At 58.1% G+C, this 14,502-nt stretch overlaps 1 protein-coding gene and 1 long non-coding RNA gene across 2 annotated transcripts; one reads left to right on the top strand and one right to left on the bottom strand.

Annotated features, from left to right (window-relative positions):
- Positions 1–14: 14 nt before the first annotated feature.
- Positions 15–2,777, top strand: LOC134738607 (uncharacterized). The gene is made up of 2 exons (XR_010124469.1): positions 15–280; positions 849–2,777. It is a non-coding gene; the product is annotated as an uncharacterized LOC134738607 (long non-coding RNA).
- A 4,379-nt stretch (positions 2,778–7,156) lies between these two features.
- NPW (neuropeptide W) lies at positions 7,157–8,327 on the bottom strand. Its single transcript, XM_063655124.1, has 3 exons — positions 8,271–8,327; positions 7,590–8,138; positions 7,157–7,369 (listed from the first exon to the last, which is right to left on the bottom strand). The coding sequence occupies exons 1-3, from the start codon at positions 8,325–8,327 to the stop codon at positions 7,283–7,285; spliced, it is 693 nt and encodes a 230-aa protein (XP_063511194.1). The 3' UTR covers positions 7,157–7,282.
- Between the last annotated feature and the right edge of the window lie 6,175 nt (positions 8,328–14,502).

Here is a 14,502-nt window from a genome sequence, read left to right as displayed (position 1 = left end):
TCCAGTCCCAGCCATCCCGGCCGGGCCCCTACCTCCGAGCACGGCCAGCCGGAGGCGGGGCAGGGGGAGGCGGCAGGGCTAGGGGACCCCCTAACCACCGGGACCTCTCTGTCTCGCCCCTACTCTGGGCAGCCGCCTTGGTGCCAGCGCCTTTGCCTTCTAGCCCAGGAACATTTATTGGATACCTACTGTATGCGCAGCATCGAGGCAGGTCTTGAGGTGGGCGACGGGTTGGACAAAGGGTCTCCAGGCTAAGGGACCCCGTCAAAGGGGCCAAAGGGTAAGAACAAGGGCCACAGCCCTCCCCACCCTCCCCGGGAAGCCCTCCCAGACCCCCTTGCCTGTCTCCTCTCGGCTGTCCCTGATCTGGATCCCTCCTGCAGCCAGAGCTGCCCTGGCCCAGGGCAGAGTCTCAGGAGGGCCCAGGAGGCAAAAAGGGCTTTAAAAGTGACACGCAGCAGCCCCTCCCTGCATCCTGGGGGCCAGTGGCTGGGAGACTCCCTGGCCTACCCGCCGTGTTCGGGCTATCTGCACGGCGTCCATTCCCGTTCCCTCCTGCCATTCTTTCCCTTGGCCGGGCCGGCCCCCTCACTTGTGTTCTAGCCCACCCCAGGCCTGGACTGTGACTTTGCAGGGTGACAAAAGGATATGAGCCTCGAGGGTCCCTGCTGCCCCCCTCCTGACATGGGCTACAATCCACTGAATTATTTGGGCTCTAAGCTCTGGGTGTGCACAGGCGCTGCTCCACAGTGTCCACAGGCCGGCAGCAGGCCTCCCCTCCCCTGCCCACAGCTGTCCACGTCCCTCAGCCTCTACCTGAAGCACGAGTGTCCCTCCTTCCCCAACAGGACAGTCACCACCACGGTGAAATCATTTATACCTGAGTGCATTTTACCTGGAACAACCCTAGGGGACCAGCCACTTCACAGACCTGCAAACAGGCCTGGAGAGGGAAAAGACCCACGAAGCTTCCTCAGCTCCATTTGGGCCCAGGGATGTGAGATTCGGAATCCATGCTCTTCACCACCCAGCTCTTCCTCTGTCTCCAATATAGGAAGGTAGCTGAGTCCAGGCACAGCCCCAGTCTGCCCTCCTCCCCAGCCCAGCCAGGCCCCCTGCACATACCTGGTTCCCAGGGGTCAGGCACAGCCAGCCCAGGCAATTCCCCATGTGAGCCGTAGAAGCAGGCTTGGCGCAGTCCTCCTCTCCCTCTCCTCTCTCCGGGGCCCTGGCCTGGGCTCCCCGGCCCCCACCCAAGCACAGGGCTCGCCTCTGGGCAGCCTCCTGGGCCATGGCCCCCTGGGTGCCCATATCCCGGCAGCTGCCCCTAAAAGCCACTTAGGCTGAGGCGCCATGGCTGCTCGCCACCCCCACCCCTGCGATTCCTGGCTAAGGCTGCCTCAGGCTCCCGCCCGGCCAGCCACTTCCATCTATCTGTCTGCATGTCCACAGGCTGCCTGTCTGGCCTATGGCTGGCCTCCCTGGACACAGCCTGATGCTGCCACCCTTGGAGTCTATGAAGATGGCTGTGGGCAGTGTGAACCACCACCACGCACCCCACATACCACACCTGTTTGGGCTTAGCGGTCATCCCACACCAACCAGGTCTACCCAAAACCTGGCAGGCTGTAGCTTCGTGACCACACTAGAGTCGAGGGAGGTGGCTGGATACCCCCTGGGTAAGGGGGCTTGCAGACCTTACCCCCCCTGGGTGGGGCAGACTCCTGATCAGCCTTGGGCATACACCATCCTTCCCTGGCCCAGGACTCAGCTGATTCCTACTCCCAGTGACTGAAGATGGGATGGGGGGCCGGGAGCAGTGGCTCACGCCTGTAATCCCAACACTTTGGGAGGCCGAGGCGGGTGGATCACCTGAGGTCAGGAGTTCGAGACCAGCCTGGCCAACATGGCGAAACCCTGTCTCTACTAAAAATACGAAAAAAAATAGCCAGGCGTGGTGGTGGGCACCTGTAATCCCAGCTACTGGGGAGGCTGAGGCAGGAGAATCGCTTGAACCCAGGAGGCGGAGGTTGCAGTGAGCTGAGATTGCGTCACTGCACTCCAGCCTGGGCGACAGAGCTAGACACCGTCTCAAAAACAATAAATAAATAATTTAAAAATAAATAAAAAAATAAAAGATGGGATGGAGAACAGCATGGCGGAGGGAAGGGCCACAAGGGACATGAGGTCACAACCAGGGGCAGAAACCAAGAAAATATCACCAGACACACTGCTGCTACAGAGTAACAAAAGAGTCCCCAAAGCCACGAAGGAGCTGAAGAAGGGCTGAGGAGAGTAACAGAGTAGCAAAGGGCCGGGCAACAAAGGAAGTGGGCCTCGCAAAGCAGGGAGCAGGAGGAATGAAGCAGCCGGAGAGGAACCAGAGGTCACAATTTCAGAGGAGGTGCAGAGTCAGTGAGAGGGGACAGTGAGTTCAGGGGCCTGAAGGAACAGGCAAGGAAGGGTGACCTAGAAGCTCTGGGGGGCAAACCCTTCCAGGCCTCTTCTCCAGCCAGCCTCCGGAAGCTCTCAGCCCTGGTCTGAGGCTGACCTTGGCCCCCACGGGTGCTGCACTAGAGGCAGAGAAAGGCGAAGGGAAGCACTTGGGCAAAGGTGTTCAGGGGCCGCCAAGTGCTTGGTGTCTTGAAGAGAGGGCTAGGGAGGTGGACGGGAGGGAGTAGGGCCGGCATTGAGAGGAGGGTGGACTTTATTTTCCTGGTTCTGTGGGGTGCAGATGGCGTGGGGGTGACGTGGGCTCCCAGGGCAGCAGCAGGAGGGAAGAAAATCAAGGCAGGGGCAATCAGAGGCTTGGGAGATCCCCCAACTCTCCACCCAACCCCCTTAACCCAGGCCTGCCAGCATGCTACCCAGGCGTGAGTCCTATCCAGCAGAGGGAGAGCAGGTCTCAGCCGTTCCCCTGGGCTGTCAGTGGGAGGGTCCACCGGGGTGGGGGCCGCCCCTGCACTCCTGTTTCGGCAGGATTTTCCTCCGGGCCTTGAACCCGCATCCCTCCACCAAGGTCCCAGCGATCTCAGGGAGCCCGAGCCTGGACCTGGACGGGGGCTCCGGGGTGTAGCCGTGGCCTGGGGCCCTGTCTGGGGGTGGGGCCACTATTCCGACTCCCGGTAATGGTCCAGAGCTGCTCAGGCAGGCGGGGCTTCCTAATGGACATTAATGGCCCTGCAAGCATAACCAGACCGCGCTTAGGGCCTCTTCCCTCAGGCTGCACCGAGCCTCTCTTTACATTTCGAAACTGGAGCAGGCGGAGCCAGCGCGACAGAAGGAGGTGACCAACAGAGACCCACAGACGAGAGGGAGAGAGAAGGCGGGGGAACTGCGACGACCCAAGAGGGAGGGAGAGGCAGGAAACCGCTGCCGCCGACGGGGCGGCCCCGCCCACCCTCCGTGGCCCCGCCCACTGCGGCTCTAGCCCCGCCCGTTGCTGGAGGCGCGGGTCGGACGCTACCGCCCGGAACAGTAGCCGCGCAGCGCCACCTGGCCGGAACTGGTGGCATTGCATCGTGCGAGGAGTTGCCCCAGGATCCTGCCCATCTGGCTTCCTTCCACTCGATCCAGTCCTGTGGGGTGGGGACCGGGGTGAGGCTGGCGCCCTAGGCCTGGTTGCGCTGCAGGGGAATAAGGGTGTGGAGTGGGGGAGGCAGAGAAGCCCCTTATGGGCTCTGCCTCCTCATCTTGGACCAGGCAAGCACCAGGGAACATCACTGAACCTCCCCCCCGCCCTGCGAGAACAGAGCTTTGAGCACCTTCGCCTGCGCAAGGGGAGGCCAGAGCTGAAGCAGCCCCAGGAAGAACACTTAACCCAGCCTGGGGCCCTGGAGTCCTCCTTCGGGGAGGGACGTCCCGGGCTGTCCTGGAATCTGCAGTCTGGAGCAGGCGGTGGGGAAGGGGGAGGAGGCAGTGGGAGGGGCGGTGAGAGCAGACAGGGCCAGCCCTGCCAGAGCACGGGTATCGTCCCATAGGCAGTGCGCAGCCCTTGAGGCGTGCTGTGCGGGTGACGAGGTCAGGACATCCATGTTCTTAGAGGTCAGGTTCAGTGAGGAACAGGGGCAGGAGTGGGAAGGAATGAGCTCGCAGGGAGGAGAATGAGTTGCCCTGTGAGGTGTGTGACCACCTCTTCACCCAGCACAGAGCCGGAGGGAGGGCTAGATGGAACCAAGGGCTCCATAAGAATTGGCTGTTGGCCGGGCGCGGTGGCTCACGCACTTTGGGAGCCAGCACTTTGTAATCCCAGCACTTTGGGAGGCCAAGGCGGGCGGATCACGAGGTCAGGAGATCGAGACCATCTTGGCCAATACGGTGAAACCCCGTCTCTACTAAAAATACAAAAATTAGCTGGGCGTGGTGGCGGGCACCTGTAGTCCCAGCTACTCGGGAGGCTGAGGCAGGAGAATGGCGTGAACCCAGGAGGCGGGGCTTGCAGTGAGCCGAGATCGCACCACTGCACTCCAGCCTGGGCGACAGAGCAAGACTCCGTCTCAAAAAAAAAAAAAAAAAAAAATGAATTGGCTGTTGAGGCGGGGCACGGTGGCTCAAGCCTGTAATCCCAGCACTTTGGGAGGCCCGGGCGGGAGGATCACCTGAGGTTGGGAGTTCGAGACCAGCCTGACCAACGTGGAGAAACCCTGTCTCTACTAAAAATACAAAATTAGCCGGGCGTGGTGGCCCATGCCTGTAATCCCAGCTACTCGGGAGGCTGAGACAGAAGAATGGCTTGAACCTGGGAGGCAGAGGTTGCGGTGAGCCGAGATCGTGCCATTGCACTCCAGCCTGGGCAACAAGAGGGAAATTCCGTCTCAAAAAAAAAAAAAAAAATTGTCTGGTGGGCCGGGTGCTGGGTGCATGGCTCATGCCTGTTATCTCAGCACTTTAGGAGGACAAGGTGGGCGGATCACCTGAGGTCAGGAGTTCAAGACCAGCCTGGCCAACATGGCAAAACCCCATCTCTACTTAAAAAAAAAAAAAAAAAACGCAAAAATTAGGCCAGGTGTGGTGGCTCACGCCTGTAATCCCTGCACTTTGAGAGGCCGCGGCAGGCAGATCACAAGGTCAGGAGTTCGAGACCATCTTGGCTAACATGGTGAAACCTCTTCTCTACTAAAAGTACAAAAAATTGGCCGGGCGCGGTGGCTCACGCCTGTAATCCCAGCACTTTGGGAGGCTGAGGCGGGTGGATCACGAGGTCAGGAGATCGAGACCACCCTGGCTAACACGGTGAAACCCCGTCTCTACTAAAAATACAAAAAATTAGCTGGGCGTGGTGGCAGGCGCCTGTAGTTCCAGCTACTCCAGAGGCTGAGGCAGGAGAATGGCGTAAACCCGGGAGGCGGAGCTTGCAGTGAGCCGAGATCACGCCACTGCACTCCAGCCTGGGCGACAGAGCAAGACTCCGTCTCAAAAAAAAAAAAAAAAGTACAAAAAATTAGCCAGGCATAGTGGCAGGTGCCTGTAGTCCCAGCTACTCAGGAGGCTGAGGCAGGAGAATGGCGTGAACCCGGGAGGCGGAGCTTGCAGTGAGCGGAGATCACGCCACCGCACTCCTGCCCGGGCAACAGTGCAAGACTCTGTGTCAAAAAAAAAAAAAAATACAAAAATTAGCTAGGCGTGTTAGCGGGCACCTGTAATCCCAGCTACTGGGGAGGCTGAGGCGGGAGAATCATCTGAGCTGGGGAGGCAGAAAGGTGGAGGTTGCAGTGAGCCGAGATAGTGCCTCTTCAGCATGGGCTGGAGACTCTGTCTCAAAAAAAAAAAAAAAAAAAAAGAAAAAGAAAAAGAATTGAAGGGGTGGAGATAAAAAGCACCCACATTTGCGAGACAGACACAACTTGGAGATGGAAAGGACCTACCAGCGAGGGGAGGGGGGCTTCCGAAGTGGGGGTGGGGAGCTGGTTCCACAGGGCATCCTGGAGCCAGGCCCAGGACCACCTCTCCCCCAATCCTTGCTGGGTGGCTCCAAGGGGGGACCCTGCCACATGGCCACAGGAGGGCTCCAAGGGTGGGCTGCATCAGGGCATGTGACCTTGGTGGTTTGGGGTCCAGGACAGTCGTTGGAGTCGCAGAGAAGATTAGAGAGGGTTGAAGAGGCAGCGGGAGGGAGAAGAGGCCCAGACCCTTGGGAGGGTAACTGGAGGGGGCCTGGTGGACGGAGGTCCTCGGTGTTCAAGATGGCAGGGCACATTTATGTGGGGGGGCTGGAGCCGGTGACCAGAAGCGCATGCAGAGGGGGATAAAAGGCAGAGCAGCAGGCCGGGCCCGGTGGCTCACACCTGTAATCCCAGCACTTTGGGAGGCCGAGGCGGGTGGATCACGAGGTCAGGAGATCGAGACCATCCTGGCTAACACGGTGAAACCCCATCTCAACTAAAAATACAAAAAATTATCTGGGCGAGGTGGCAGGCGCCTGTAGTCCCAGCTACTCAGGAGGCTGAGGCAGGAGAATGGCGTGAACCCCGGAGACGGAGCTTGCAGTGAGCCGAGATTACGCCACTGCACTCCAGCCTGGGCAACAGAGCGAGACTCCGTCTCAAAAAAAAAAAAAAAAAAAAAGGCAGAGGAGCGGCCGGGCGCCGTGGCTCATGCCTGTAATCCCAGCACTTTGGGAGGGAGGCTGAGCTGGGCGGATCACCTGAGATCAGGAGTTCAAGACCAGCCCGGCCAACATGGTGAAACTTTGTCTCTACAAAAATACAAAAATTAGCTGGGCATCATGGTGGGTGCCTGTAATCCCAGCTACTCAGGAGGCTGAGGCAGGAGAATCGCTTGAACCTGGGAGGTGGAGGTTGCAGTAAGCCGAGATCGCGCCATTGCACTCCAGCCTGGGCGACAAAGAGAGACTCCATCTCAAAAAAAAAAAAAAAAAAAAAAAAAGCAAGAAGCAAGGTGGGGCTCAGGTGGAGGGGCCCCTCCTCCCGGGGCATGACCCAGAAAAAGGGGACCAGGGGTTCTTAATCCTCTGCGGAAGCCTTTGGCTAAGGGAGGGAGGGGGTGCCGGGAGATCCAGGTTTGAAATGAATGCTGAGTGCCCCGCGCTTCCTCTGGTCGGCGAGGGAGGGGCCCCTGACATTTGCCAGGGCGTGGGCGCGCCTGTCTGCGCCCTGAGCTAGACGGCAAAGTACACAAGCAAACGAAGGGGTCGCATGCGGGGGCGCAGAAGTCAGGCGGATTTTATTGACCGGACGGCAGGCCGGGTCTGTGAGCGGCTCCTGGAAGCGCGCGGCCACTCCTCCTGGGTCAGGCGCGGAGGCGCCGGGGGCGGGGGACGCTGTCAGAACGGTCCGGGGGCCAGGCGGGGCAGGCCAAGGCGGTTTGCTGCGGGGGCCACGGCTGGGCGGGAGACGTCTCTCCGAAGTCTCTAGCGAGAACACAGCAAGGCCGTGGGGAGGAGGCTATGGCCCTCCACCACCGCCCCCGGGTGCCAGGGTCGAGCCTGCCCAGGGAAAGCTTTTCTGGGCGCGGAGCAGGGGATGGAAGGGCCCGAGGGTGCCACCTGAACGCGCGGCTCCGTGCTCCGGCTCAGACCTCCCGAGACCCCCTTGCCCGCGGCGGTCCAGGCCTCCTCCCCTCTCACGTACCTGGCCGGCTCCGCTGAAGTCCAGGGACTCCGGTTCCAGCGCAGGCTCTGGGGCGCGCGGGCTCCGGGGCGCACGGACGGGGATCCCTGCCTGGGAGCTCCTGCGTCGCGTCTCCCACAGCTCCTGAACCCACGAGGGCAGCAGGAGAGGAGCCTCGCGGGCGGCGGGTTCGGGGGAGAGGGTGTCCCTGGCCAGGGGCCCGGCGGCCGCGCGCAGCGCGCGGCGCCACAGATAGGGTGAGCGACGCAGCCCCATGAGCAGGCCAGCGGCGCGGCCCACCGTGTGGTAGCGGGGACTCGCCACGTGCTTGTACCACGCGCCGGAGGGCAGCGGCAGCAGGAGCAGGAGCAGCAGCAGTGCCAGCCGCGGCCGGCTCGCGGGAGCCCCCCGCTCCCCTGGGCCCCGCGCCAGGGCGCTCGCGTCGACGGCCGCCCGGCGGGGCGGGCCACAAACCGGCTCGGCTGGGTTTGGGCGCGCAGTGGAGTTGGGACGCCCGGGTACCGGAGCGCAGGAGGCTGGAGGCGAGCCGTGGGTCCCCTGCAGGCCCAGCTATAACCGCTCGGTGGCCCCGCCTCGTTCCGCCCCCTCAGTACCGCTGGGCTCCCCAGATGGGGGGAGGGACGGAGGGAGGAGAGGGAACCCTGGCAGCTGGCGGGGGACGTGGGTACTTGAGCACCTCACTGAGTGGGCCGCTGGCTGGAACTGGGCTGGAGGCTCCTCTGGGGGGACACGTCCCATTCTCTGCCTGCTCAGCCTCCTCCCCCCAGGAGTGGAAGTGCCAGGGAGGGGGTACTGGGAACACTGATGAGGGAGTAGGGCTGAGGGATGCCCCTTTAGCCAGACTCCTGCCGGTGGGACGACAGCAGAGCAAAGGCCCAGGTGCAGGCAGAGCTACAGTGGCTATAGCAGGAGGGCTGTCGGGGGCCTTCAGCACCATTCAAGACCCCTCTGGGTGACTCCCCCCAAGAGTTGTCCCTTGTCCTTGCCTAGCACAGCTCCCAAAGCTGTCCCCACACCCTGTCCTGTCCACTGCCACCCCCAGCTTCTCCCCACCAACCCATCTCCCCGCAGAAGCCTTAGAAGCCTCATGTTGGCAACACCAAGCCATCCCTGGGGTCTGCGGTTCTGTGAGGCTTCCAGGAGAAAGAGTCAGCCCCTCCTGGAGCCTCTACCCCTGGAGGGGCAGGACAAGGCCTTGCAGACCTCCAGCGCCTCTTCTCTGGTGATGGTCCCCCAAGACCACTTTATCCAGCCAGTCTCAATTTTTGCCTAAACCAACAGCCTGTGGCTTTGCCTGCCTCTGTGTGTCTGTGCCTAGAGCATCATTCCCTCCTTCTTAGCCTGGCTAACGCCTCCTTACCCTTCAGCACTCCACTTAAATGGCCCAGATCCTTGGCCGGATGTGGTGGCTCACACCTGTAATCCCAGCACGTTGGGAGGCCAAGGCAGGCAGATCACCTGAGGTCAGGAATTCAAGACCGGCCTGGCCAACATAGTGAAACCCCATCTCTACGAAAAATACAAAAAATTAGCTGGGTATGGTGGCAGGCACCTGTAATCCCAGCTACTTGAGAGGCTAAGGCAGGAGAATCGCTTGAACCCGGGAGGCAGAGGTTGCAGCGAGCCAAGATTGCGTCATTGCACTCCAGCCTGGGCAACAAGAGCGAAACTGCATCTTTTTTTTTTTTTTTTTGAGACGGAGTCTGGCTCTGTTGCCCAGGCTGAAGTGCAGTGGTGCAATCCTGGCTCACTGCAAGCTCCTCCTCCCGGGTTCACGCCATTCTCCTGCCTCAGCCTCCCGAGTAGCTGGGACTACAGGTGCCCGCCACTATGCCCGGCTAATTTTTTGTATTTTTAGTAGAGACGGGGTTTCACCATGTTAGCCAGGATGGTCTCGATCTCCTGACCTCGTGATCCGCCCGCCTCGGCCTCCCAAAGTGCTGGGATTACAGGTGTGAGCCACCGCGCCTGGCCGCAACTGCATCTTTAAAAGAAAAAAAAAAAAGGCACAGGGCCAGACAGTCCCTCAGAATATCCCTCTGTGCCCACCTGGGCTTAACAACCCCCTCCCAGAGGGCAGAGCCTGACGCAGTCTTTCGTGACCTCCCAGCAAGGGTGAATCCAGCCCTCCCTCAGCAACCATGCCAGTCATGGGGCAGCCCCTGGGTCCCAGACACCAGGGATCTCGTTTTGGGTCATCATGAACTATCTCATCTTGACCTCCAGATAATGCCATGAGTGGAACTATTATTGACTCCACTCACCAACGAGCAAACTGAGGCCCAGGGAGAACTGACCTGCCCCAGATCATGTTGGGTAAATGGTGGAGGTGAGATACATCCTAGCATCTGAGCCCAAGAGCCTCGGCTTGGGGGAACAGGGTACCCCTGTCCAGAGGGGCACAGAAAGGCTGGGGGTAGGCTGGGCACGGTGGCTCATGCCTGTAATCCCAGCACTTCAGGAGGCTGAGGCAGGTGGATTACTTGAGGCCAGGAGTTCAAGACCAGCCTGGCCAACATGGCAAAACCCCATCTCTATTAAAAATACAAAACTCGCCAGGCACAGTGGCTCACGCCTGTAATCTCAGCACTTTGGGAGGTCAAGGCAGGCATGTCACGAGGTCAAGAGTTTCAGACCAGCCTGACCAACATAGTGAAACCCCATCTCTACTAAAAATACAAAAATTAGCCGGGTGTGGTGGCACTCGCCTGCAGTCCCAGCTACTCGGGAGACTGAGGCGGGAGAATTGCTTGGTCCTGGGAGGCAGAGGTTGCAGTGAGCCAAGAATGCACCATTGCACTCCAGCCTGGGTGACAGAGTGAGACTCCACCTCAAAAACAAAAAACAAACAAAAAAAACTTAGCCGGGCATGGTGGCACACGCCTGTAGTCCCAGCTGCTCGGGAGGCTGAGGGAGGAGAATCACTTGAACTCGGGAGGCAGAGGTTGCAGTGAGCCAAGATGGGACCACTGTACTTCAGCCTGGGCGACAGAGCAAGACTCCATCTCAAAAAACAAACAAACAAACAAAACAGAAGGTCTGGGGGCAGAGCCAGACTCCCACTCCTGAGGCATGAGGGTCCCCAGTGGGGCTGGTGAGCCTGAGGAGGTTTAGAAGCAGCAGCCCTCCCCACGAAGGCCACACTGAAGTGGTGAGACGCCAGCCCTGCTTGATAGTCGCAGCTGAGGGGAAGAGGATAAGGACCTCGGCCTCTCCTGCCTCAGTTTCCTCATCTGTAAACGGGGTAAAAACAGTGGCCACTTGTTGGCATTGATAATCCACTGGTGGGTCTGGGAGCTGAACCGTGCCTGGTACCCAGTAGGCACTCAATGAAAGCTGTGGTTAGGACCTATCCTTGCTGCACCAGAGGCTGACCACCCCCAGCCTGTCAGGAAAACACTTGACGGGGGCAGAATGGGGGATGCAGATGGAGTCTGCGCCGCCTGGAGGACCACGGGGACCAGAGGCCCTGCAAGAAGCTGTCCCTGCCGCGCTCCCCCGGGGCCCCTTGTCCTTGACAGCTGCCTGGAGTGTGTGGTGGGCGGGCAGTGCAGCACGACATGGGCCAGAGCCAGGCCCCATTAGGGTCCCTTGGCACTGCCACCCGCTCCTGGCTAAGAGGACGTGGGCGTCTCTGGACCCCTGGGGGGACTCCAGCCAGTCAGGGGAGGGTCCAGGACGCCCCCTGGAGGTGGCCGGGGGAGCTTCTGCAGGGGGAACTGTGGAAACTGATCAATGAAACTCTATGCTGAGATGGAAGTCCCCGTGACAGAAAATAGAAGTAGTGGAGATTGCGCCACTGCACTCCCGCCTGGGCAACAGAGGAAGACTCCTTCTCAAAAACAAAAACAAAAACAAAAACAAAAAAACCAGCTGGACGTGGTGGCTCATGCTTGTAATCCCAGCACTTTGGCAGGCCAAGGCAGGTAGATCACGAGGTCAGGAGTTTGAGACCAGCCTGGCCAACACAGTGAAACCTCGTCTCTACTAAAAATACAAAAATTAGCCAGGCGTGGTGGTGGACGCCTGTAGTCCCAGCTACTCGGGAGGCTGGGCAGGAGAAGAGAATCACTTGAACCTGGGAGGCAGAGATTGCAGTGAACCAAAATCACACCACTGCACTCCAGACTGGGTGACAGAGCGAGACTCTGTCTCAAAAAACAAAACAAAACAGAACAACAACAACAAAAAAAACCAGCAGTGGCTCCTCTACCTTGTTTATTGCCATGGCCCAAGGGAGTGAGAGTCGCAGGACGCAGGGAAAGGTCACTGGGAACAGAGGCACGGGGAGGCGTCTGTTGGGTGGGGTGTCCGGAACACAAGGCAGGGGTTAGAGGAGCAAAACACAGAACCTTAAGGGTGTCTGTGGGCTCCCTTTTCAGGCGGCAGGAGGAGGGCCTCTGTGTCCTGCCCAGCCTGGTGCCCAGGGAGGGGACCTGGTGACAAAGGCTTCCTTCCCCCCACCTCCAGGGGTCTGGAGCCACAGCTCTCCTTGGGGAGGAGGTGATGAGAGCCAGCCCTGCTTCTTGAGGCTCACCTCTCAGTTCCTTGACACCAGTGTCCCGCCTAGAAACCCATGAGACACTTGCTTAAGGCCGGGACCATGCCTGCCGCAGGCACAAAGCCTGGCCCCGAACAGGAACGCCCTGGTAAGGAGGAGATTAATGAGCAAATCTGTTTTGTCATCTTTAAAATTATTGGCCAGGGCATGGCACAGTGGCTCACGCCTGCAATCCCAACACTTTGGGAGGCTGAGGCGGAGTTAGAGACCAGCCTGGGCCATATAGTGAAACCCCATCTCTACCAAAACAAACAATGACAAAAAATATATATATATTAGCTGAGTGTGGTGGTGTGTGCCTGAAGTCCCAGGTAGAAAGATCCCTTGAGGCCTGGAGTTCGCAAGGCTGCAGTGAGTGTCGATCGAGCCACTGCACTCCAGCCTGGGCGACAGACCCTGTCTCAAAAAGTAAATACACAGCTCGGGCTCAGTGGCTCATGCCTATAATCCCAACAGTTTGGGAAGCCGAGGTGGGCGGATCACTTAAGCTCAGGAGTTCAAGACCAGCCTGGCCAACATGGTGAAACTCCATCTTTACTAAAAATACAAAAAAATTAGCTGGGTGTTGTGGCGCACGCCTGTAATCCCAGCTACTCGGGAGGCTGAGGCATAAGAATCGCTTGAACCTTGGATGTGAGGGTGATCTGGCTGCGACATCTGTCACCCCATTGATCGCCAGGGTTGATTCGGCTGATCTGGCTGGCTAGGCGGGTGTCCCCTTCCTCCCTCACCGCTCCATGTGCGTCCCTCCTGAAGCTGCGCGCTCTGTCGAAGAGGACGACCATCCCCAATAGAGGAGGACCGGTCTTCGGTCAAGAGTATACGAGTAGCTGCGCTCCCCTGCTAGAACCTCCAAACAAGCTCTCAAGAATCGCTTGAACCTAGAAGGCGGAGGTTTCAGTGAGCTGAGATTATGCCACTGCATTCCAGCATGGGTGACAGAGTGAGAATCCATCTCACAAAAAAATGAAAAAAAAAAAAAACAGTAAATACATTAAATAATTGGCCAGGCTCAATGGCTCACACCTGTAATCCCAGCGCTTTGGGAGGCCGAGGTGGGCGGATCACAAGGTCAGGCGATCGAGACCATCCTGGCTAACACGGTGAAACCCCGTCTCTACTAAAAATACAAAAAATTGGCCGGATGTGGTGGCTCACGCTTGTAATCCCAGCACTTTGGGAGGCCGAGGCGGGCGGATCATGAGGTCAGGAGTTTGAGACCAGCCTGGCCAACACAGTGAAACTTTGTCTCTACTAAAAATACAAAAATTAGCTGGGCGTGGTGGCAGGCACCTGTAATCCCAGCTACTTGGGAGGCTGAGGCAGGAGAATCGCTTGAACCCGGGAGGCGGAGGTTGCAGTGAGCCAAGATCATGTCACTGTACTTCAGCCAGGGCGACAGAGCAAGACACCACCTCAAAAAAAAAAAAAAAAAAAAAAAAAAGAAAGAAAGAAAGAAAAGAAAAAGAAAAAAGAAAATAATAATAATAATAATAATAATAATAATTAGGGCTGGGCCCGGTGGCTCATGCCTATAATCCCAGCACTTTGGGAGGCTGAGACAGGCGGATCACAAGGTTAAGAATTTGAGACCAGCCTGGCCAACATGTTGAAACCCCATCTCTACTAAGAATACAAAAATTAGCCAGCCATGGTGGTGCATGCCTGTAATCCCAACTATTCGGGAGGCTGAGGCAGGAGAATTGCTTGAACCCGGGAGGCAGAGGTTGTAGTGGGCCGAGATGGTGCCACTACACTCCAGCCTGGGCAACAGAGCAAGACTCCGTCTCAAAAAAATAAAAAATAAATAAATAAGTAAATAAAATAAAATAATTAATGTTGTCAAGGCAGTATACATTATAAATGAAAGGCTGCTTGCTGTAAGGAAGAGAACAAAGCTATCTCTGCCTGCCCTTCACATGCTGCTCCTACTCTCCAGAGACAGCTACTTCCAACTCCTTTAGCTGTTAGCTGTTTCTTCTAGTATTTATCTCCAAATGTTTGAATCATCAGCGTAACTACTATTTTGTTTTGTTTTGTTTGTTTTGTTTTTGAGACAGAGTCTCACTCTGTCACCCAGGCTGGAGTGCAATGGTGCGATCTCTGCTCACTGCAACCTCTGCCTCCTAGGCTCAAGAGATTCTCCTGACTCAGCCTCCCGAGTAGCTGGGATTGTAGGCGCCTGCCAAAACGCTCAGCTAATTTCTGTATTTTTAGTAGAGACAGGGTTTCGCCATGTTGGCAGGCTGGTCCCGAACTCCTGACCTCAGGTGCTCCACCCACCTCGGTCTCCCATAGTGCTGGGATTACAGGCGTGAGCCACCACGCCTGGCCAGAAACAGAAAAACTCTT

The sequence above is a fragment of the Pongo pygmaeus genome, chromosome 18 (genome assembly GCF_028885625.2).
Source record: "Pongo pygmaeus isolate AG05252 chromosome 18, NHGRI_mPonPyg2-v2.0_pri, whole genome shotgun sequence".
In the NCBI taxonomy this organism is placed as follows: domain Eukaryota; kingdom Metazoa; phylum Chordata; class Mammalia; order Primates; family Hominidae; genus Pongo; species Pongo pygmaeus.
Note: the sequence above shows the minus strand (reverse complement) of the source record. Positions and strands in the feature narration are given on the sequence as shown.

Coding starts and splice junctions, on each gene's coding strand:
- NPW (XM_063655124.1), bottom strand. CDS start 8,327: ATGGGACGTGTCCCCCCAGAGGAGCCTCCAGCCCAGTTCCAGCCAGCG. Junction 8,139..8,270: donor TCCAGCCAGCGGCCCACTCA/GTGAGGTGCTCA, acceptor GAGCGGTTATAG/CTGGGCCTGCAGGGGACCCA. Junction 7,370..7,589: donor ACTTCAGCGGAGCCGGCCAG/GTACGTGAGAGG, acceptor TGTTCTCGCTAG/AGACTTCGGAGAGACGTCTC.